At 52.7% G+C, this 20,552-nt stretch overlaps 11 protein-coding genes across 11 annotated transcripts; 4 read left to right on the forward strand and 7 right to left on the reverse strand.

Moving 5' to 3' along the window:
• Window positions 1-226: 226 nt before the first annotated feature.
• BO94DRAFT_539101 (retinol dehydrogenase 12) lies at window positions 227-1,769 on the reverse strand. The gene has a single exon (XM_025612628.1). The coding sequence runs from the start codon at window positions 1,366-1,368 to the stop codon at window positions 454-456; it is 915 nt and encodes a 304-aa protein (XP_025463482.1). The 5' UTR covers window positions 1,369-1,769; the 3' UTR covers window positions 227-453.
• Window positions 1,770-2,103: 334 nt separating this feature from the next.
• BO94DRAFT_243942 (uncharacterized protein) lies at window positions 2,104-2,400 on the forward strand. Its single transcript, XM_025606388.1, has one exon. It carries the CDS (start codon window positions 2,163-2,165, stop codon window positions 2,355-2,357), a length of 195 nt encoding a protein of 64 aa, XP_025463483.1. The 5' UTR covers window positions 2,104-2,162; the 3' UTR covers window positions 2,358-2,400.
• A 321-nt stretch (window positions 2,401-2,721) lies between these two features.
• BO94DRAFT_500844 (cysteine and histidine-rich domain-containing protein) lies at window positions 2,722-3,919 on the reverse strand (the record flags this gene model as incomplete). The annotated part of the gene is made up of 3 exons (XM_025609419.1): window positions 2,722-3,120; window positions 3,180-3,696; window positions 3,814-3,919. 3 exons carry the CDS (start codon window positions 3,917-3,919, stop codon window positions 2,808-2,810), a joined length of 936 nt encoding a protein of 311 aa, XP_025463484.1. The 3' UTR covers window positions 2,722-2,807.
• Window positions 3,920-4,213: 294 nt separating this feature from the next.
• Window positions 4,214-4,522, forward strand: BO94DRAFT_475443 (uncharacterized protein; the record flags this gene model as incomplete). The annotated part of the gene is made up of 1 exon (XM_025608567.1): window positions 4,214-4,522. One exon carries the CDS (start codon window positions 4,214-4,216, stop codon window positions 4,520-4,522), a length of 309 nt encoding a protein of 102 aa, XP_025463485.1.
• A 976-nt stretch (window positions 4,523-5,498) lies between these two features.
• Window positions 5,499-6,348, forward strand: BO94DRAFT_525258 (uncharacterized protein; the record flags this gene model as incomplete). The annotated part of the gene is made up of 1 exon (XM_025610303.1): window positions 5,499-6,348. The coding sequence occupies one exon, from the start codon at window positions 5,499-5,501 to the stop codon at window positions 6,258-6,260; it is 762 nt and encodes a 253-aa protein (XP_025463486.1). The 3' UTR covers window positions 6,261-6,348.
• Window positions 6,349-6,691: 343 nt separating this feature from the next.
• BO94DRAFT_525261 (uncharacterized protein) lies at window positions 6,692-8,110 on the forward strand (the record flags this gene model as incomplete). The annotated part of the gene is made up of 1 exon (XM_025610304.1): window positions 6,692-8,110. Exon 1 carries the CDS (start codon window positions 6,752-6,754, stop codon window positions 8,108-8,110), a length of 1,359 nt encoding a protein of 452 aa, XP_025463487.1. The 5' UTR covers window positions 6,692-6,751.
• A 263-nt stretch (window positions 8,111-8,373) lies between these two features.
• BO94DRAFT_525264 (transcription factor domain-containing protein) lies at window positions 8,374-10,930 on the reverse strand. The gene is made up of 3 exons (XM_025610305.1): window positions 10,824-10,930; window positions 10,647-10,763; window positions 8,374-10,600 (listed from the first exon to the last, which is right to left on the reverse strand). The coding sequence occupies exon 3, from the start codon at window positions 10,523-10,525 to the stop codon at window positions 8,477-8,479; it is 2,049 nt and encodes a 682-aa protein (XP_025463488.1). The 5' UTR covers window positions 10,526-10,600; window positions 10,647-10,763; window positions 10,824-10,930; the 3' UTR covers window positions 8,374-8,476.
• Window positions 10,931-11,093: 163 nt separating this feature from the next.
• BO94DRAFT_539103 (uncharacterized protein) lies at window positions 11,094-11,512 on the reverse strand. Its single transcript, XM_025612629.1, has 2 exons — window positions 11,383-11,512; window positions 11,094-11,324 (listed from the first exon to the last, which is right to left on the reverse strand). Exons 1-2 carry the CDS (start codon window positions 11,498-11,500, stop codon window positions 11,152-11,154), a joined length of 291 nt encoding a protein of 96 aa, XP_025463489.1. The 5' UTR covers window positions 11,501-11,512; the 3' UTR covers window positions 11,094-11,151.
• Window positions 11,513-11,834: 322 nt separating this feature from the next.
• Window positions 11,835-13,215, reverse strand: BO94DRAFT_244008 (uncharacterized protein). The gene is made up of 2 exons (XM_025606389.1): window positions 12,915-13,215; window positions 11,835-12,840 (listed from the first exon to the last, which is right to left on the reverse strand). The coding sequence occupies exons 1-2, from the start codon at window positions 13,063-13,065 to the stop codon at window positions 12,014-12,016; spliced, it is 978 nt and encodes a 325-aa protein (XP_025463490.1). The 5' UTR covers window positions 13,066-13,215; the 3' UTR covers window positions 11,835-12,013.
• A 1,032-nt stretch (window positions 13,216-14,247) lies between these two features.
• erg27 lies at window positions 14,248-15,585 on the reverse strand (the record flags this gene model as incomplete). The annotated part of the gene is made up of 1 exon (XM_025615215.1): window positions 14,248-15,585. Exon 1 carries the CDS (start codon window positions 15,391-15,393, stop codon window positions 14,248-14,250), a length of 1,146 nt encoding a protein of 381 aa, XP_025463491.1. The 5' UTR covers window positions 15,394-15,585.
• Window positions 15,586-17,630: 2,045 nt separating this feature from the next.
• BO94DRAFT_475479 (endopolyphosphatase) lies at window positions 17,631-19,672 on the reverse strand (the record flags this gene model as incomplete). Its single annotated transcript, XM_025608571.1, has 2 exons — window positions 17,631-19,438; window positions 19,498-19,672. 2 exons carry the CDS (start codon window positions 19,670-19,672, stop codon window positions 17,631-17,633), a joined length of 1,983 nt encoding a protein of 660 aa, XP_025463492.1.
• Between the last annotated feature and the right edge of the window lie 880 nt (window positions 19,673-20,552).

Raw genomic sequence — 20,552 nt, forward strand, 5'->3', positions numbered from 1 at the left:
TCGAGGTGATCCTGATCACCTTGAGAGTCGGACAGGTGGTATCAGGGGTCGCCAGGGGTACTCGCATTTGACCTGTCATTACCGGGTACGGGTTATACCGATCTGACTATGTATCGATCGGTATGATACAAACCTCTATACCGGCAGTATGAACATGCGTCTTCGTTCTGCTCGTTCGACATTATATACTAAATGGGTAGGAAGTTTCGGAAGAGGAACGACTGGACAACGACATTAAAACAAAATGCAGTTCGAGTTAAGTAACTGTGATCGCAGCTGGCATCACCCAGCTACGTGCTCAACTCTCGGAGGATATCCGCAACTCGCGCAAATGCAAGTTCATTCATCGTCTCCTGCCATAGAGTCCGAGCAATCTTCTCGCCCTCAGGCGTATACACAAAAGGAGCCATTCTAAGAACAGTTAGTGACTTCTTGGGACCATCTGAGGCAGACCTACGGCGCCAGTTTTCCGTCTTCAATATACTGTCCATGGGACTCTGCACCATGTTTCACCGCAGCATCCGTGAGTGCGCGGGCTCCAACAGAAGGCTTCCGAGCGAGGATCAATTCCATGATACTAAAGATGTATCCCACGAGAGTGCCCCTGAACTCTCGGACAAGACCAGACTTGCATAGGCCTGGATTGGGTGCGTTGATGACAACCACTGACGGTGGCACGCGCTTTGCGAGTTCTCTCAGAAACAGTTGCCCGAGCAGCTTGGATGTAGGATAACGATCCTGGTCGTCGAAGTTTTCGCGTTTATCAAATGCTGACATGAGAGGCGTGAAATTTTTTTCCTTGAACTTGGCCCAGGCAGGCGTATCCGATGACACCACAGTCAGATGGCCGGGGTGTTCAGGCGAGTTCTTCTCTTTGAGGACTGGGATCAACAGGATGGTGAGAAGAGCATTGGAGAGGTGATTAACCTGGACCGTCTCCTCGTGGCCTGTACTTTTAATGATCTCGAATATTCTCTTCGAAACCCCCGCGTTGTTCACAACAATATCCAGGCGGTCGAGAGACTTGGTGCGTTCTACAAACGCCAGCACAGAATCATAGCGCGAGAGATCCAGCTTCCAGACCTCGATGATGGCTTTCCCACTGCGTCTCCCTGCAAGAAGCTCTTTCTTGGCTTCTTCGCCTTTAGCCTCACTACGCACGGCGATGATGAGTCTGCTCAGCCCCAGGTCCAGGAGTTGCTTGCTGCACTCGAAGCCAAGCCCGGTGTTGGACCCTGTGACTATGGCGGTTTTGCCCGAGAGGTCAACGTCTGTTGGTGAAACGACAGGCGGTTCACCGAAGAGCTGGCGCTTGAAGAAGGCGCCTTGGGTGGCGCGGCTTTTAATAGTGGCAACGTCAAATGCCATTGTGATGCTATCAATATGGAAGAAGAACTCGAGGGATGGCAGAACAAGATGTTTGTCCTGGGGCAGCATCCTTTTTATACCTCATCTTACACTCCATCCCCATCAATGACATGCTTTCGTATTACAGCGACTTTGCCATTCATCAACCGAAGGGCTGGGGTTGGGATCTGGTGATAGCGGTTACCTCCGATGACGGAAATAAGAAGCATAACTCCAAGCAATGACATGAATGCATAGATCGGAAGCCTGTTGATAGCCTGGCGCTAAGACAGGTAGGGCAAAAATGTCAGCCATGCAACACCAGCGCCACGCGTGCCAGCCATGGAATAACCTGATGCCTGATATTAGCGAGTACTATAGCTTTAGATAGTTCCAGCGCAGCTGACATGAGACCAGCCGGAATATCTGATGCTAAACAGGCACTTGTCCTAGTCTTCCGGAATGCAAAGACCTTACGAATACTAACTTGTCCACATAAAGTACCCGTCCCACACAATACCAAACATACCCAATACCACCACATACACCCACCCATCCTTATCTCAATACACAAATCGATACGTAACCCAATCAGCCCCACCCCACCCTCAACACAACCAAATTTACATGTGATTCCCACCATCACCCTGCTCACCTGACCTTCCCCAACCCTAACCCTCCCCCTTCCCACCTCGTCAACCACCCTAGCCCAGCCCCCCACCCACACCGCCCTACATAAACCCCCCCTTCCCATCCCTTCCCCCTTCTTTTTTTTTTTCCTTTCTTCATCATCAGTAGCGGTTTACTTTTACCTTATGTTAAAATGTAAATCTTACCGGGGCTCCGTCAAGTACGGCTCGCTGAGGGTTATCTTGTGTGGGATTATTTTCTCTATGGGTTTCCTTCCGTTCCCAGCCTTGGAGAACAGGTTTGCGCTTTCGGGCAACAACCACGTCTTCCTTTTTTTCTCATGTTATGGCTTCGCTAGGGAGTTTTTTCTGAAAAGATAAAATCCCCATGCGCTGGAGCTGTGGAGGAGGCGGTACATACATACATTTTCTTTTTTTTTAAAAAAAAAAAAACCGGTCTTGGTGTTTTATGTGGCATTGAGAGATTGGTGTAGAGTTTTGGTGGGGCTTGGTTGATTTGGCTTTGCTGTATGTAATCTCATCTGGATTTTGTGGATGAGGTTTATGTATGGTTTGGCGATGGTCGCTGGGCTGGTTGGTTGTTGGGGTGTGGTTTGGATCCATGTACGGTCGCGGCTTTGTCCTATCCGTGACATGGAGTATGGGACCCTGTCTATTTACTCTGTAGTAGTATCTACCGATAAGCCCTTCTACTCGTACTGTCGCCGCCGGATAAGATAAGACTACGGAGTACTGCAAAATGTGGTCATTCATTATCATGCTACTCCAACGGAGTACTCAACGAAAATACTTTATAGTATATAGTATCTATCACACTCGTCCAGCCTTGCCAATCTGGATTCTCTCGCCCGACCACTTATCATCGCTGCGCAGCACCGGCCAGCTCGTTCCATCCGCCTTCACCAGCGTCAACTCCAATTTTGTCCCCAGCACCCGGAACTGCGACTTCTCGGGATCAATCGGCGCAAACAGTTGATAGGTATCCTTGTACCGCTTGTTATCCGTCGTAGGGAGGTCCAGCCCGATCGACGTAGCCGCGAACTCGACCTTGGCTGTCTCTTTGTTGATCTTTTTCAGGTAAAGCGACACGTTCACGGAGGAGGGCGTCTGGTAGAAATCGTTCCTAGATACCAACCAGTCAATCAGTATGCAGTCACCAGCAGTCATGTATGAACAACGCACCGAACCGTTTCCACCTTCTCCTCGCCCGGTGGCTTCCCCTTTCCAACAAACAAATGCTTCGTCTTTTCCGTACAGCCCTGGATCTTCAGGAACTCGTCAAACTCCAGCACCCGCTTCTTGCAGCATGACCAGCCCTTGCTGCCCTCGTGGAAGATGGGCTGTCCGGGGTGGTGGACGCACTTCTCCTGCTCACGAGGTATGGTCGCATCGTAGCCCGTGTTGCAACCCTTGCGACGACAGGTCGCGTTCGCAGCGATCTCAACATCCGGGTCATCGGACTCAGGTTCTTCGGGGACGGGGGTCGGCGCATTCGAAGGAGGGGGAATGGCCGGGGAGATGGCGGGGCGAGGGACGGCGCTCTCGACAGCGGGTGCAGGTGCGGCAGGTTCTTCTGCGACGGGCTTGGGTTTCAATTCAACGGGGGTATCGTCGACGATGGAGTGTTTGCCCGTTGTGCAGGGCGGGATAGCGAGGAATTCATCGAAGGTGAGGACGCGCGATTTGCAGCATTTCCATCCTGGGTGGGGTGTTAGTCTCGGAGGGGTGGGCGGTGATGCAATCGTGTGTATAGATGACAGAGACAGATGTAGAGAAACGAGGCTGGTCGATCAACCCCAAGGTCCTTGGGCTTTACCTTTCTGTCCTTCGTGGAACACCGGCGGGCCAGGATGATAGACGCAGGGCTCCTCGGCGTCGGTGAATTCCTTCCCGCAGCCCTTGTGGACACACTTGGAAGCCATCCTGGTTGAACGGTGGAAACGGTGAAAGGTAGAGACGGGTAGACGGAGACCGGTGAGTGTGAGAATTCACCAGCGGATAGATACAGTCTTGACTCAGTCGCGGGGCAAAGGTCAATCGTCGCATCGAAGGTCGAAGAACCGCCGTGAGGTTCGGCCCAAACGGGCTTAGTCGGGGAAGCTCGAAGGTTCCATTCTTCCCGCCGCTGCTTCGTTGTTCTCCGCTCTTCTTCCATCCTCTCTCCAGTCTCCAGTTCAGCGTTGCAACTACAATAATAATAGTGGATGCTGATCACCATGTTTCCCACCGCCATCCGTCTGTCTGCTGCCCGCGTCACCCTCTTCACTCGCGCAAACTGTGGTCTCTGCGACACCGCCAAACACACCGTCACTCAGCTGCACAAGCGTCGCCCTTTCGACTACTCCGAGCTTGATGTTCAGCTCCCGAGAAACAAGGCCTGGAAGGATGTCTACGATTTCGACGTGCCTGTTCTGCACGTGCAATCTGTCCAGGCAGATTCGTCGTTGTCCGATCCGAAAAAGCTGTTCCATCGGTGGACGGAACAGGAGATGGAGACCCTGATCGACCAGGTGGAGAAGCAGTAGCTGCCTACACCATTGTACATATCCATAACACACATATGGGCGATTTAGAACACCTGAACCATACTCAATGGCCTATGTGGGAATTGTCTTGGTCCCTTGGCGTCTCCAAGGCATCGACAGGAAGTCGGCGGGCCATCTCATATCATCGTGAAAGGGTCCAGAACTGGACGGCCGATGTTGTTTCCCAGGTCCCAGGGTCCGATAAAGAGGACGTTAGTCCCGACGCCTTGGCGATCTGCATCTGTACAGCATCAATTGTCTTGACTCGACTCAGTAAAGAGGGCTTGTGTGCGTAGATCTGTATATGGGTATGTAGGAGGAACTGAGAAAGAAGAATACTCTGCAGGGGAATAAGTGCAGAGGGAGAAAGAGCTCGTAGCAAGAATCACCCGAGGCGGGTCAATTGGTCGCGGGACACGGGCCGCTATGGAGTATTATCACGTAGACAGGTTCATCTGGTTTATTGTATCGACAAGACTCTATACCTGGTAGGATACTTGAGATTGTAACATGGAAGTTGCCGTATGGTTGCGTAACAATCGATGCAGGTCCCGATGCTTGGACATGGGCCATGGGAGAGTTATTGACATAATTGTCCTTTTTCTCTGTCGTCTCCCTTTGTCACCTCCTGCATCTCCCACCGGATGCCACCTACTAAGATCCTTTCATCCTTGATATTGTCCTTCTTGGCTAGTCTAGTGTCTCGACATATGATTGAGTACCTAAACTAATGAAATTCTCTGAAGATACATGCTCTTGTATGGAGAATGTCATGTCTTATAGCATCTCACTTCCCCCGTGTAGGAATCATCCTACGAATATTCAATCAGTCATACTCTTCTTCGCCTATATAAAGCTGCTCGAACCCGGTAGCTAGCTAATCCGTAATTCAGCATATCCACTCTTTCAGGTTCGTCGACCCTAGTCCTGCACCTCGCATTTCACATTACCCGTTTCCGTGTTCCTCAACGCCAACATGGAGATTTGTCAAACAGACCCAACCAATAAGTTGAGTTATGGCCGATGGCAAGTCGACTACATCGACTACATCGTCAAGGAAGATGGCAGATTATACAACGGAAGATGGAAAGACATCGACAATCTCCCTCAACACCCAACCCAACTCTCCAACCTGCAGGAACTCCACCTGAACTCCCCACTCAATAGCGGGCTCTATATCAAAACACCCAATCCCAAATATTTCAACGAAGGATCCAGTCTAGAGGACCGACTCCATCACGAGTACCAAGTTTGCAAGATCCTTCAGAAGGATCCACACCCCAACATCGCCTTTTACTATGGATATCAGGAACAGGGTGGTCATCTCTCGGGATTGTGTTTCAAGAGGTATGCGAAGACGCTGATGCAAAAGGTGAACCCAGAGGGGTTGAGTAAGGAGGAGTTCCGGGCGAGTGATCGGAAACGGGTTGATGATGCCGTCAAAAGGAGTTTGGAGGGAATTTGGGAGGGAATCCAGCATCTCCATAAACTCGGACTGGTGCATAATAACATCAACCCTTCGACTATTATGTTTGATGAACAGGAAAATCCTGTGATTGTTGGTTTCACTCACATTCGCGAAGAGAAAACGTCGCTATGTTACCCCCCGGTCTGGAGGACTCCTCATTGGCATGACCCGAAGGTTCAGACTGCATTGGATAGCAATGATCTTTATGCTTTTGAGGAATTGAAGACTTGGCTGGAGGGATCTGTGGAAGATGAGTATATTTTTGAATGAGTGGTTCCAACGACAGTTACTGTGGATGAAAGGGTCCGCTCTTCATTATCAATTCGATTGAATATTGGATGTCATCCTTTGAGTATGATCTGCTCACCCTCATTGGTTTTGATGAGTCGAGCATCAAAGGGGGTTATTGGTTGTTGTTATGTGAGCCAGCTACATAGAATTAAGAAATTATTATCAGCTTACCGCAATCTAGCAACTACTAGGCTATTACCTTAGTATATCATTGCCATCGATTCCAATACTCCAATAAGGATGAACTGCACCAGGTTGCCGCCTGATCGCTCCATTCCAGTCTTCTCATTGGCAAGTTCGTGTACTAGTGCCCGTGTAAGCATACCAAGACACACTCGGATTGGACCAATCTTAGTATAACCTGGCCCTCCCTGTTTCGACCCAACTTAGCAAGTACTAGTTATATCACTGCATAATCATACGCATCTCCCAACTCCAATCCATCATCTCAGCCAACCTCCCTCCCAACAATGTCCTGGTCCCAAGTCTCCCCCACCCGATGGGAACGCCCTCTCACCGGCTTCGAAGAATTCCTCGTCCTCTACGCCAACCTCTCCCTAACCCTTTCACCCACCAACCAGCAATACGTCTTCTTCACCAAAATAACCCTAGACATCCACCTCCCCAACATCGAATCCGCCCTCAAACACGCCTGGAAACAAATGCGTTTCGAAGAACCCGACCTAGTCACCACCATCGACAAAGAAACCAAAATCTACGAGACCCCCACCACCCCAACCGCCCTCCAAGAATGGCTCGATACCACCTTCATCATCATCACCGACATCACCGACGCAGACGACCTCCAACGCAACGGTCCCCTCCTCGACCACGACCAGGCCAAACTCTACTACCTTCCCAAGACCTCCGACCTCGTCCTCCGAGCCCATCACTCCGCCATCGACGGCATAGGCGCCCTCATCTGGTGGGATAAATTCTTCCATGCCCTCCTCCACCCCCACCCCCACCCCGAGATTCCCTTTGGGGACGAACATCATCACCTCGCCATCCCTATCCAATCAGCCCTAAACAACAACGACCCTCCCACCCAAGAAGAAACAAATCTTGCCACCGCCATGGCCCTGCACTACGTCTCCCATCTCCCGGGTCTCGGAATGGTCTCTAAAGCCGGGACCGTGGCCCCGGGTAAATGCCAACACATCGAGCATCGATTCTCGCCCGATCTCACACATGCTATTGTGCGTGGGTGCAAGCGTCGGAACATATCCGTGACGTCGGCCGTGCATGCAGCATACATTATGGTGTTGATGAAGCACGCCGCGGACCCATCATCGAACACCTCGCACTACTATGCAAGTGTCAATACGTTCAATCTGAGGGGTGATCTCCCGGAGAGGTATCGGGGGAAAGCCGCGGCGAATTACTTGGTGAATTTGCCGTTTTGGGTGGAGTTGCCGGTGGGGTTCTCGGAGGTTGCGGGGGAGTTGAATCGGAGTTATAGGAATGATAGTAGAGGGATGTTGGGGCTGGTGGGTGCGTATAATGCGGGGTTGGCGAGGATGTTGAAGACTCCAGAGGCGCAGGGGATGAAGGTTCCGACGGATGCGTTTGTGAGTAGTTTGGGGGTGGTGGAGAAGTATATATCACGGGAGTATGGGGGGGGGGCGGGTGTGGTCACGGTGAAGGATTTTACGTTCACGGTGGATGCGGTGCTGGGAATGAATATGTTGCATGTTTCTTCTTTTCGGGATCAGTTGAGGTTGGTGTATTGTTTTAATGATGGGTATGAGGAGGTGGATATGATTAGGGGGTATTTGGATGATATGGAGAGGGTGTTGAGAGTGGAGGTGTTGGGGGAGATGCAGTAATACTATTACTATATGATGTCTATATTAAGGAGGTTTTTTCTATCTATAAGTATCGATCATGCCATGACCAACAAGGTTACAGGATGGTCATGACAACCCTAGTACAAGTCGCCTTGAATGCAATAATTATCTAATAATTACTCGCTGAATGAGAAGAATAACATCGTAGATCTTTACTTCAACTGGGAAGAGGTAACATACATTACTTGGCTGTATGGATGTATGGTTCGTCAATGACCATTTGGTATTGGTTTGTGTTATAGCCCGTCGATGTGTCATCGGACTTTTCATCAAGTTGGTTGAGATAGGGTATCTACTAAACGGTACTGCCGAAACATAATCAGAGATCAGGCAAGTACAAGGGTATCATGCAACCTCATCCACCAAATCAATCGGTAAACTCTCAATCCAACCGAAATATGCCCGTTCCGTCATCTCCAACGTGGTGCTCTGTCGACGCTTGCGACCTCGAGCTGGCGTGTTCATGGTCCGGTCAACCAGTCGGCTCCGCATCTCCTCATCGAGGCCCGCGCTCGCATCACCCGATGCATTCCGCTTCAGAGCGCCAGATATATTCTTGAGGGTGCTGCGACACAGCTGCATGAGATCTCCCAGGTGACCATGGCCCCTGAATCCGTTGTATGGATTGAACAACCGCAGGAGACGCGTCCGGCAGTCTTTCAGCCGGGCCCGCGAGGCCACCGCGTTGCCTTTCAGGAACGGACAGAGCCGGGCGGCGAGAATCACAGTGCCACTCGCATAGAGAAAGTCGACGTTCTCCCAGTAAGGAGACCCGGACATGAGCTGGGTATCATCGGGCCCGCCGTCGAGCAGGTTGTCCGTGTTTTTCCAAATCAGTTCCACTAGCTCCAAGGCGATGACGGCGCATTTGATCGATGCGTCTCGGACAACGGAGTTCACCATCGGGGTCTCCACGGATGAAGGCTCGGTTTCAGTCATGTGTGGGTGGCCATCTGGTCGACAGATGCATCTGGCCGACAGGGCGACTCCTAGGATTAAAATGGGTCGGTAAAGTCGGAGACGGATATACAAATATCGGGCACGGAGTAGATCACGTTGCCGGCGCACAATAGGGTCGTCGGCGAGCGCAGCAGGGTTGTCGATGCGCAAAAACAAGGGTAGAGAGTTCTGCCAGTCGTACAACAGAGCATCGGTTTTGAGGAACGGCGCGAGATCCAGTGCCAACAGTTTCTTCGCGGCGCAGCTGCCATGCCGTACTCGTGCGTCGGCCTCCCATGCGGCGATGTCATGCACATGGCTGTATAGCCTGGAGCAGGCGAGAAGAAACTCGATGATGGAGGGTCTCTCCCCACCATAGCTGGGAGTTGCCCCCGAAACGCTATCAATATAGTCCGTGTCTAGGTGGGTGGGCAGGAGAACCTGGAGGGGGTTGGCTACCTGCGGAGGTAATCCGATTTGCAACGACAGCATGCGCTCCAGGATGACGGCGCTGTGCCAGAGCCTCCGGCCAAGTTCGCGCTGCTGTCTCTCTCGTCCGTCCCGTCCGCTGGTCTTGGACTGCAGCCCCAGGCCTTGCATGAGACGAATCGTATAGCCGATAAGCGCCCAGGCCTGCCTGGGATTCCCTGTCGCATTGAGATACTGGCATTGGAGGAAGAGGCATTGGACGCGCATCCAGGGTGTCCCCTGCCAGTCCGGGCTACCCGTCATCCTCTGAGCATGGTCGAAAAGCGACTGCAGATAGGCACCATCCATGCGGTGGTGTCTTAGACCGGAGAGACATATGATCATCATGAGGATGGCGTGAAACCCACTGGACCCAGTCGACAGGTCTTGCATGTCGCCGACCTTTTCACAGGCTGCCTGAAATTCGGACAGGTCGAAAATAGGCCAGTTGACGTATTCGCGGGCCAGATAGGTGGCGATCAGACTATCCATCAAGTCTGAGGGCAATTGGGCCAGGGACTCGGCAATGCTCGAGCTACGAGATCTGGATTGCGGACGTCCATTGGGAACGCCGGGGACCTGCAACAGGAACATGTCATCATCGGGTTCTTCCTTCAACCGGCCGGTTCGAGCATCCACGGCGTGCTGCAACCGATTCAGCCGCTCAATGTGAGCATTGATGCCAGTTCCCGTCGGATGTGTTGCAGGATGGTCGCTCTGGTCCGACGAGACCGAGTAGACATCCACCGTGGCTTCCCGATCGCGACAATTCTGAGAAGAAGGAACTTCTAACCGTCGACGCTTTGGCTGGGGTTGCGCAACAAAAGCACCCAGAAGATGATCCCGTGGCCGGGAGCGTATCGTCGACGGCGAAAGAGGAGGCACAACAACCTGCATGCCAGCAGCCGGGGGTAATGCTCTGGCTCTCCTTCCCCTGTGGGGCGTCAGAGGATCTCTTGAAGCCCAGAGAGGGACATGCATGGACATACTTTGTGGGACCCATATCCTCAGGCCGGTAGGAGCATTGGCCGTGCAGATTGGAGGACTTGCATCTTCCACAAACTGGATGGTGTTAGCTCGGAGTCGCCATGTGGAGGGGAAGACAGACCAGGCACGGCCCTGTCGCATGCACGCTTCTTTGCCCGGCATATGCAACAGGGGGTACGGGGGATTTTGCTCATGGCCGTGAGCCGGTCCAGGCGGCACGCAATGGGAGGGGTTGATTCTATGGCGCGTTAGCGAGGGGTTCTGTGTGATGCGGTGTGCCGATGGCCATCGAGCTTGCCTTGAAAGTGAGAATGTATGTATGTATTCAAACTGGAGTACAATATAGTACGTAGTGAGATTCACCGATATATCCGCCGACAAACCCAGCAACGGTGGTATAAACAAACCCGAGGGGGAATCCGAGGGGAGGAAAGACGGCCCAGGCAAGATGGCTGGGGATTCCGGCAGGCGCGTCAACTGGCGCCGGTTGGTGCCTGCGCGTCGCCTTCATTACAATAGGACAAGATAGACTACTCGGTAAATCATCTGCAAACATCTTTTCATTCGACCACTACCGAACCCCTCCAATTAAATCAAATCCACAATAAATCCTAGTAAATCATCATTTACCCATCACACCCATGACTCCCCTCCTGTGGGGGATCCTGACACCCATTCTCACACAACTTGGCATGGCCAATCTGGCCCGGATTCGTACAATGAAAGAGAATATCCCCCACATCTTCATTCTCGTACCCAGTGCCTTGGAGGGCAGCTGTAAGATCATCTTGCGAGAAGCCTGTCCATCATCAATATCCCACTACACACAAAGAGATAAGGTATAGTATAAGACTCACCCTTCGAATCAAGGAGCACGTCCGAGCAGTAATCGAAACTCGGGGTGCAGGTTTTATCGGCCAGCCCGGTCATGGCCAGCGCCAGGAGGGCCGAGAGGATGGTGGTGGTGGATTTCATGGTGCACCACGATCTTAGGGAAGGCGACGGTGAGGGGGAAATGAGAGGAAACTGGGGAAGAGAGGGGTTTATATATGGTGATGGGTGACATTCTTGATGTTGTCTTTGCGGGGCAGGAATGTGGTGGGTGGGTGTGGTATGTATGCTTGTCTTCATGTTACTCAGTAGGTAAGTAGTTACTACGATGTAGAAGAGGGGTTTGGTTTGCTTGTGCAAGCTATAGAGCAAACATTATTATCTATATTGCAACACAGCCACAGGCTGTCAGCCAGGTCCTATATCCATCCAACGTCGTAAAGGCATGAAACAAATGGCGTCCCATCGGACCCCAAGCAACTGATGTACACGAACCAAAACACACGCCCAATGCGTCGATTTCTGCACAGAATCATAAGCCAGCCCGTGCCTCACGGGAACAAGGGAAACCCTCGCAATGTCGGGGGCGCAATATCAAATTGCAATCTCCCTATACCAGACTATACGTATTCCATCTCAGGCCGTGCGGTCTCGAACTTAGAACCACATGACACCCACTACCAGGCCGATCACAATGGCCATGCAGCTCCCCCGGCGCACATGCTCCGACTCCTGTTGGAGTCCGGCAGCCATCGCGGTGCTGTTCGGTGAGGGCGCCGAGGTGGCAATCGGCCGCATGGGCGCAGAATGGCTTGCGTTAATGTCCTCGCTGACATTCACCATCGCTTTCGGAACGACCATGGGCTCCTGTGGAACCGCCGGACCGCACGAGCTGTTGCTGTCTAGTCTCGAGAGGCCCGAGAGTGGCTGAGCAGAGCCGAGAAGCCCATGCCAAGCAGTCGCATTTTCCAAGTACTCGCTCCCGGCGCGGCAGACCTGCTGCCACGACTCCCGGGACACATTCAGCAACCATCGTGACACCTCGACCACGCCGCTGGTAGCCGGTATCGTGCCACTGTCATTGCGAATCCGAGGAGGCTCGTCGTCGAGAGGTATAGGTATAACAGACGAATTGATGAGCGAAGCAAGCCGCGTAGGTAGTTTTTCGACGGAGTCGCCTTCGGCCGGAAAGGAGGGAAGCAATCCAGAATCAGGCTGCCTAACGACCAGTGCTTTAAAAGCGCGCACCCCCCGAGTGAAAGCCGACGATTCTCGGACCGGAAAGGCCAGAGGATCGGTATCGAAGACGGCCGCAGCCTCAAAGGCGCTCCGAGACGGCGCGTCCACCGCACAACGTCGCGGCCGAGCTTTGCGATCGTAATATGACTGGTAATACCCATCTAGCAGCCATGGCTTCCACTGCACCCCAGTGACTCGAAATCGGGATCGAACATCGGTACAGCTATCCTTGACCCGGGAAACCTCTATAGAACGAGAGTCGTTAGTCTGTCTGACTCAGCCATAGTATGGAGGAAAAGGGGGAGGGGAAGAACCGTACGTCGAACCTCACTGCGATAGCCAATATACCCCAAATGCAGATTGGAAAAGTCCCATTCCTTGGCCAGCGACGGCACCAAACTAAACAGCGAAAAGAACAAAAGAGCAAATAACGGAATAGCCCCGGGTTTCTGAAGCCCCGATCGCATCATCCACTGCGAGCGACCTACACGGTCTGACTCGTTCCAATCCTCGGAGTAACAATATTTCTTAACAGCCGATAAGGGTCCCGCGTACTTGAGAGGCTTCCGGAACAAACAGCTTCATTGCCAGAGGGAATCAGAAAAAAAAATCCAAACGGTGATTAAGATTCGGAGGGTTTATGCATGTACGGATATGCGTCGCAGCTTCGTAAGGGTTGTTTGACAAACAGATTGCGCGCGTAGCCTTGGGCCTTGCTCGCTTGCTTTTTTTCAGGGTCTTGCGCTGGATCTGCGTCTTCGCTTCTAGGCAATGATGTCGATCAGGCGGTCGGACGGTCGGGAAGCAGGCGCGTCTTGCGAACGAGCCCCGGCAACGAAGACTGTCGGACAACACAGGATGGTGGGGGAGACGTGGAGGACAAGGAGGGGCTTTGATTTGCAAGGGTCAGCAGGAATGGCCGACGAACTCTCTCCAATGCGCCCGGATGCTGCAGGAGGAGATCACCGCCGAATGACGTAAAAGACACTCCCAAGAGTCGCAACGCTTGCGATGAAGCGCTGGTTGCCAAGTCGATCGGGTTCCGTATCGTAAGGAACGGGTAGATGGAGCCCCGTAGAGTTTAGATAGTCTTGTCGTGAACGCCCCTGAGATGGCGATTCCAATCAAACCCCGGTAGGCATCCGTCAATGAGCAATCGTGCGAGGCAGACAGACGCCAACGACTCCTGATCCGGCGATGAACGAGAGTTCAGGAGAAATCGAGCTGTTGGAACTGTTGCCTGAGCCGGCCCGTCCATGCATCGGCCGTAATTTTCTCGTCCGGCCCGGTATCAAGGTACGTCGTATTTTACCGGTGGGGGGTTGCCTCAGGCGACAATGCGCCGGCCTCCACCGGCATCAACAAGAGATCCATTGCCCAGTGGCCATTGGCAGAGCGTTACAATTGTAAACAGCACAGTACCCTCTGTGGGGATAATGACATCAGCCAGTTAGCACATGTCTATGTAGTATCTACACTGTATTGCACCTCATCGCTCATGCTATCCACATGCCCAATTGCAAGTCTATCGCCTCAACACCGTTACAGGCCTTATACAAACAAGTACAAGTCAACTAAGGTACATGCCAAGCTGTCCACACGTGATACCGTCCACTTCAGGAAACATATACAGGTCGTAAGCATGTCAAACATTATATAGGGTTCATCATAGTAGGATCAGGAACAGCAGGGGCCACTGCCTCGCTCGTCGTCGGCCAGGCCGTGCGTGCCGGCGAGACCGGATTTTTCGGCACTCGTGAGGCGGGCTTTTTCAGCGTCGTTTGGGAGGACGGTGTTCGACTGCCTTCACTGCGCTCATCCCGGGGCGTCCCAGCGGCCGTGGTGCTCCCTCCTGCATTGCTCGTTTTCCTACCCCGCTTCACCATCTTGCCCAGAATCCCCACGATTTCAGCTGCATCTTCGAAGCTCTCGTCATCCATGCCCTCTTGCGCATTATATACGTCTGCAATGGCTTGCTTGGCCAGCCGTCGACAGGCGTTGGCATCATGAAGGCAATCATAGAGGTAGGCGGCAAATTCGAGCTTGATGGAAAGACGAAGCGGGTGCGATCCCGGAAGAAACCGCTCAGCTAATAGAGAAGCATGGTTGAAGCATGCCGTAGCCGTGGGTGTGTAATCGAGCGCAGGGAGGAGAAATGCAGAGATCGACTTGGGGGGTTGGACCGGCGCAAAGCCCGGAGGCGCCTGCGTAACCTTGGCTCGTGGCGCTCCATCCGAGGCCGAACTAGGCTTCCCGGAGACCGTTATCACATCAGGCTTCGGTTGGAATGAGAACCTCGAAAGGGACTCCTGGGACGGGGACTCCGCTTCGGTAACGCCATTTGACACAGGTGTAATGCTCGGAAGACTAACGATGCCCGGCGAGTGGACAGCAGGCTGGTTATGGAACAAGACAAAGATGTGGTAAAAAGAAGCTCGCAGCTTATAAGCTAGGATCTTCAGTTCCACGTATTCCTCGACCATTGGAAGAATAAACTCTTCCAGGATCAGGAGGCCCTCTCGGGAAAGCCATATGATATGATAATAAAGGTGGAGCGATTTGGTCTCCCGGGTGGGGTCCAGGCGCCGCAATCGTCGTGCACGGAGAAGCTTTTTAGATAGCATGACAGACAGCCCAAGAATCTTGTAGAGCATAGCGGACAAAAACGGATGCTCGACGCTCGTTATGGCCGCAAAGTTGCCCAAGGCCTTCTGATCCACCTCGGAGGAAGCCATCCACAAAGCAAGAGAACTGGCTTCTATCACAGGGCAATTGTCAGTCAAGTTAGCCACATTCATGCTTCGTTAAGACACAGAACAGAAATTTCGCTCAGGTGTAACCTGATTTTGAACGGGGGATGATTTCGCGCAGCATTGGACCATCAAGAACTACAGCTTGCCCGCCGCGCCCATATAAACAACAGATGCAACGGGGTGAAACATGCAAGGCGCCAAGGAGCCTGGAGTCTTACCTCGGAAGCGCGCGCAAACGGTTTATAGTACAGATCAGCTGTCGCAAACGCTGAAGCTTCCCATGCTCGTGTTTGGCGCTTAAGCTAGATATGGATCCAGGTGGCTAGCCCTCCAACGTGAACACTCAATTGCACCGGCAAAATTCTTTTGCGTGCGCTCGCTTTGGAGTCGGATCTGTCGTGTTTGTGGCCTTTCAATGCCGCTTTGGAGATAGCGGATCAGTTGTGCACCCTCGGAGATTCTAGCGTTCGAAGCACAAAGCCGCCAATTCAACCGGAAAAAAAGTATGTTACATAGGTCAGCAATTAATACTCCTTAGGACACCGACGGGAGTCAAATCAGCGGGCGCGAGTGGATTGTTCTGGAAAGCAAAAGTTGAACCAAAGCGGAAACCACCTAGGCCAGTACCTCTACTTAATTGGCACACTCCGGAGATCCCGTCCTGTCAATCGCCGTGCACGCAAAATTTCAGGTAGATGCGAGAGCGCAAATGGATAAAGGTGGAAATTAGAAATGCAAGGCACGGGAAAGGGAGCATTCGTAATAACGAAGGGCAAGGAGCTGGTTGTCGTGAAATAAGAGCCAGTCTTGATGCATCGTGTGCCACTAGGTGCGGTAAGGCGTTAGTCTGTACTTCTTGCCAGCGATGACCGACACTGCCCACGAGATTGGGGCCAAAAGTGACAGCGATCTCCAGCTCAGGACTTCTATCCCATGGATGAAGCCTGTTCGAGGGTAAAACAACAGAAGGTTGATGACTTCAGAAAGCAGGCCTCTCTGAAAGTCAATTTCGCCAATTGACGGGTGGACTCTCCGGTCGCTGGGACGCGAGGACGGGGGAATAAGGCCGATAATGAAGGATTATGCGGAGCAATGATGCAAGGGTAAGTTATCTGCCCGGATGAGATTTCCCTGGCCACAGCCAAGTGGATGAAGCCCACGGCAGTACGGAGTAATGATGCCGGGCTAGTCGAGCGCCAGTGATCTGAACCGCGGCAAATCTCCACTATACATATAAGGCGAACGGATCCCCGCTTCTGTAGGAGTAGTAAGTGATATGTAGATACAATCCATTGTAAGTAGTCCGCCGGGTTTATTATTTCTTCTTGCCCCATCCAATTGCCCTTCTTCTCGTCCCAATGCCATGACAGACAGGAAAGGTCGGGCACCAATCGCAGCAATAGTTAGGGACGTCATGGCGTGGATGACTACCATCACCGAGGCGAAAAAATAATTACGAAGGGCAAGGTGGCATGTTGGCCGGTCCTAGCCATTGGGCGGAGGGACAGCGCATCAGCTAGTTTGATACGTGTCAGAGCCCAACTGCTGATTTTCCCTGCCTTGCAGCTTCTGATCCAGCCGGAGGGATGAGATAGGCATAGCACGGTGGATCGCCTGTCGCCAGCCTCCCCCCGGCAGCCAAAAGTAACACATGGGCTCCGAGCAGTGTTGCAGATGGAAGGGCGACCAGCGCGGGCCAAACCATCACCTAGCTCTAGTGCAATAGCTCTGCGCCTGAGCGAGCCGCCACTGAGGCGGAGTGGCCGACTAGCCCGCAAGTGTGGGAGCTCAGCGCCCGCGCGCTTCTTAGCAAGGGAATGGCGGCAGAGACGGATGACAGCTGGCGGGCCTCTGCCAGCGTGGCATCGGAAATATCGGTGCGTCTTCCATCATTTCCTGGGGCTGTGAAAGGGAGCCTTGGGATTTAGATTACACCCGGAGATGTCAAGTGATGATATCAGAGGCCCTGTCATACTCCATCGATGGAAGGGATGCTCGAGTGGGAGAATGGAAGATGAAGGTTATCTTTCCCTCTTCGCAACCCAACCCGACGCCGCGGCAGTTCCCCACCGCCTTCTCAAGATTCCTTACTACGACCCAGTACGGAGTAGGTACCAGACAAATGGAAGCGATCTATTGCCAGGTCATACTAAAGATTGACCATTATCAAAGGCCAAAGTTAGAAATCACTATATACAAGCAGCAACATATGAATAATGAGCAAGGGAAACGTCGCGGCCATAACGTCGTACACCTCCTGTCCAGCTTACCGGGCAGGAGCATTATTCTATATCGTCAAGTTCGTCACTGTCCAAAGTCCCGACAAAAGCTCTTTCCAGGAATGCCTTCCACACCCGATTCTTCGGCTTCTTGGCCTTCTTCTTCTTCTTCTTATCAATTTCCAGGTCGTCTCCACGGTCGCCAACAACCTCAGAAGCATCCATGTCAAGTTCGTCGGCGGTCGCCTCTTGCGCCCATAGATCATTTTTACCCAACCGGTTCTTAGCAATTCGTGTCGCTAGCTCGAAGAAACTGCGCACTGTGAGATCATCCATCTTGTATACCTTGTCGTGTCGGGTATCGTATTCGACCTCGAACGCGAAGACCTCGCTGTGTTTCATCTCCTGCGCATTGTCCCCTTTGTCAGAGCTGGAGAGATCCTCCTGGCGCTTAGCCATCTGACTATTGATCTTGGTCAAGTTGGCATAGTACTGGGTGTAACCGAGCCAGGTCAATGCCTGGTTGGAATATGCCGGTCCCGGAGGAGCAGTCGACGATGGAGGCAACGGGACCTTGACCTGTGGCTTTTTCTTCTTGCTCTTGTCTTTCTTCTTCCCGGCTGACAACGCATCATCAACGGGTTCCGAGACAACAGTGTCCAAGCCGTTCTGAACAGGCGCGTTGGCCCAAGTTGTCGTGTCTTCCAAGCCGGTAATGTTGTACTCTACAACACGCAAAGTAGGAAAGAAGTTCGGCACCACACTAGGTGACACCAACGACACACTGTACCTCTCGGCCCAAGGACCACCGATCTTTTTCAAGAAGCGCTTCTTTTTCTTGGGCTTTGAGCCCTTGCCACCTCCCGCTGCGACTTCGTCCTCGAGCCACTCGTCCGCTAGAAAGGTCCCTTTCGGCATACCATCTGGTGGAGACGGCAGGCTAGACCAGTCTTTCCGGAGACTGAAGAGATAATCGTAACGAGACTGAATGGAGATCTCGCCCGATTCGTCATAAAGATCGGACAGCGCAGAGGATGCGCTGGTGTCGGCAATCTTCACTTTGTGACTGTCCTGAAGCATGAAATGATCGATATTCATATGTCCATATGCACTACCGACCACGACGTCCCGGAACCTGTTCACGAAGAGCGTGTATTTTTGCCAGCAGGATTCATCCCAGCTGCGCTTGGTGCCGGATCTTGCTGGAGGAACATGACCTATCAAGATGGCTTTCATGCGACGCGTCCGCAGCAGCTCCAATTGCACACGCAACCATTCCATATGCTCATAGCCTGGCTCTGATTTCGCATCGCACCCATCGACGGCAGAATTGGAGTCGAAAAAGTATAGGGTGTTCAAGCTGATGACTGCCAGCTGGTCGGGTATCACCTCCGAGACAAACCAGCCACCTTCGACAAAACTATGGCGTTGATGCTCGGGTATGAATTTGTGCCATACCTCTCTATATTGCTTCGTCCACCGATTCGGCCCATTTTTGAAGATATTATGCGGCATTATATCATTATTACCAAACGTGGGTACAATCGGAATGGAAAGGCCATGGGTCGCGCCCTTGCCCTTGAAGACCTCGGCAAATTTGTCCGCCATGAACTTGTTCAAGTTGATTATCTCTTCTGCCGTGCGAGGGTTCTTCTCATCGTTGTCATGTCGCGCAGAGTCACCGGTCCAAATGACGAAGTCGATGTTGTCTTTGAGGTTCGTCTCAATCCAGCGAAATGTCTCGTTGATGAGAGCAAATGGTGAGTCGCACTCGGTCCCCTCGGCTCCAAAGTACCCCGCCGAGCCATCATCTCTGTGGCAGCTCTTCTCGTCAGATGTTCCGGGTTGGTAGTACGAGTCTGGGTGAAAATCTAGATGGAATCAGCATCGCCACCGGCCCTGACGGCGCGCAGATCAAAGAAACACGTACCTGTGATGTGGAGAAAGCGCCCCGAAAGTCCCTGAGAGGACTCAACACCCGCGGTTGGTGGGAAGTGGTCCTCATTCTGGAGACCATCGCCCAACGGCTGTTGCTCCAAGAGCGGGAAGGCGGACACATAGGTTCCTAGCAGCGAAAGCGCCGAAAGTAGTCGAATCGGAACCATTGGGAAAGCTGTGAGCACGAGGCGAAAGCCCGACGATGCGGGAAATCAGAATGAACCTTGGCCAGTCGAGTCAGACATCCAGTAGACAATGATCACGCGACCTCGCTGAAGGAGAAAAAAAAAACAAAACGAAGCTAAGCGCCAGATCAAGAAATAGCGACACCGGGGGTAATTACATGAGATGGAGATTTTGGTCGCCTGGATCGTCGTCGACGTCACAGCTCACGGCCAGATCGGGACAAGCGCGAGGGAGCGGGTGGGACCCACTTTGTGCTGCGGTGGACAATAATTAGGGAATAATTTGACCTCCACGGAAAAGCCAGCAGGGAATGGGTGGTCTGGCTGGCATTTAAATGTCGGGTCGGCGAAAGACACGCACCGCTTGGGGCATCTGACTCTGAGATATCAGTCGGGAAACGTGCCAGCAGGCCAGGTGTGTACATACCAGACTCACACTCGGCACCGGAAGGAGCAGCGAGACAGCAGCGCGGTGGCAGTCAAGGTCCCCCCCTAATGTAAGGTACTCGTAGCCTGTACCGTCGCCTGGCCAGCCCACGTGCCGGCAATCGACAATCAGATTGTAGGACGGTCTTAGTCATCGCCCATATCGCTGGATACCCCCAACGGCGCTTTCATCCACTGTCTCATTCACTTCACCCCCAAGGTAGATGCGCGCTGGCGCACAGCTGACCGAGCCAAGGCGGTCATTGTTGTGATAGGCTCCCTGGCCCCGATCGACTGGAGGGTGGATGCCACTATTCCCTGTCCTTCATTGTCGGGTGGTTTATTAGGTGATCGGAGGTCGTAACATTAACACTTTGTACACCTAGTCAGATGGTGTATACCGACATGGGTAGGAGGGGGGCGGTTACAGTCGGTT

This window comes from Aspergillus sclerotioniger (genome assembly GCF_003184525.1).
Source record: "Aspergillus sclerotioniger CBS 115572 chromosome Unknown BO94scaffold_32, whole genome shotgun sequence".
In the NCBI taxonomy this organism is placed as follows: Eukaryota; Fungi; Ascomycota; class Eurotiomycetes; order Eurotiales; family Aspergillaceae; genus Aspergillus; species Aspergillus sclerotioniger.

What these genes read in the sequence shown, in the direction of transcription:
- BO94DRAFT_539101 (XM_025612628.1), bottom strand. Translation starts at nt 1,368, where the DNA reads ATGGCATTTGACGTTGCCACTATTAAAAGCCGCGCCACCCAAGGCGCC.
- BO94DRAFT_243942 (XM_025606388.1), top strand. Translation starts at nt 2,163, where the DNA reads ATGTTAAAATGTAAATCTTACCGGGGCTCCGTCAAGTACGGCTCGCTG.
- BO94DRAFT_525264 (XM_025610305.1), bottom strand. Translation starts at nt 10,525, where the DNA reads ATGTCCATGCATGTCCCTCTCTGGGCTTCAAGAGATCCTCTGACGCCC.
- BO94DRAFT_539103 (XM_025612629.1), bottom strand. Translation starts at nt 11,500, where the DNA reads ATGAAATCCACCACCACCATCCTCTCGGCCCTCCTGGCGCTGGCCATG. An exon ending in CGTGCTCCTTGATTCGAAGG is followed by an intron (nt 11,325 to 11,382) that starts GTGAGTCTTATA and finishes GATGATGGACAG; the next exon opens with GCTTCTCGCAAGATGATCTT.
- BO94DRAFT_244008 (XM_025606389.1), bottom strand. Translation starts at nt 13,065, where the DNA reads ATGATGCGATCGGGGCTTCAGAAACCCGGGGCTATTCCGTTATTTGCT. An exon ending in CTATCGCAGTGAGGTTCGAC is followed by an intron (nt 12,841 to 12,914) that starts GTACGGTTCTTC and finishes CTCGTTCTATAG; the next exon opens with AGGTTTCCCGGGTCAAGGAT.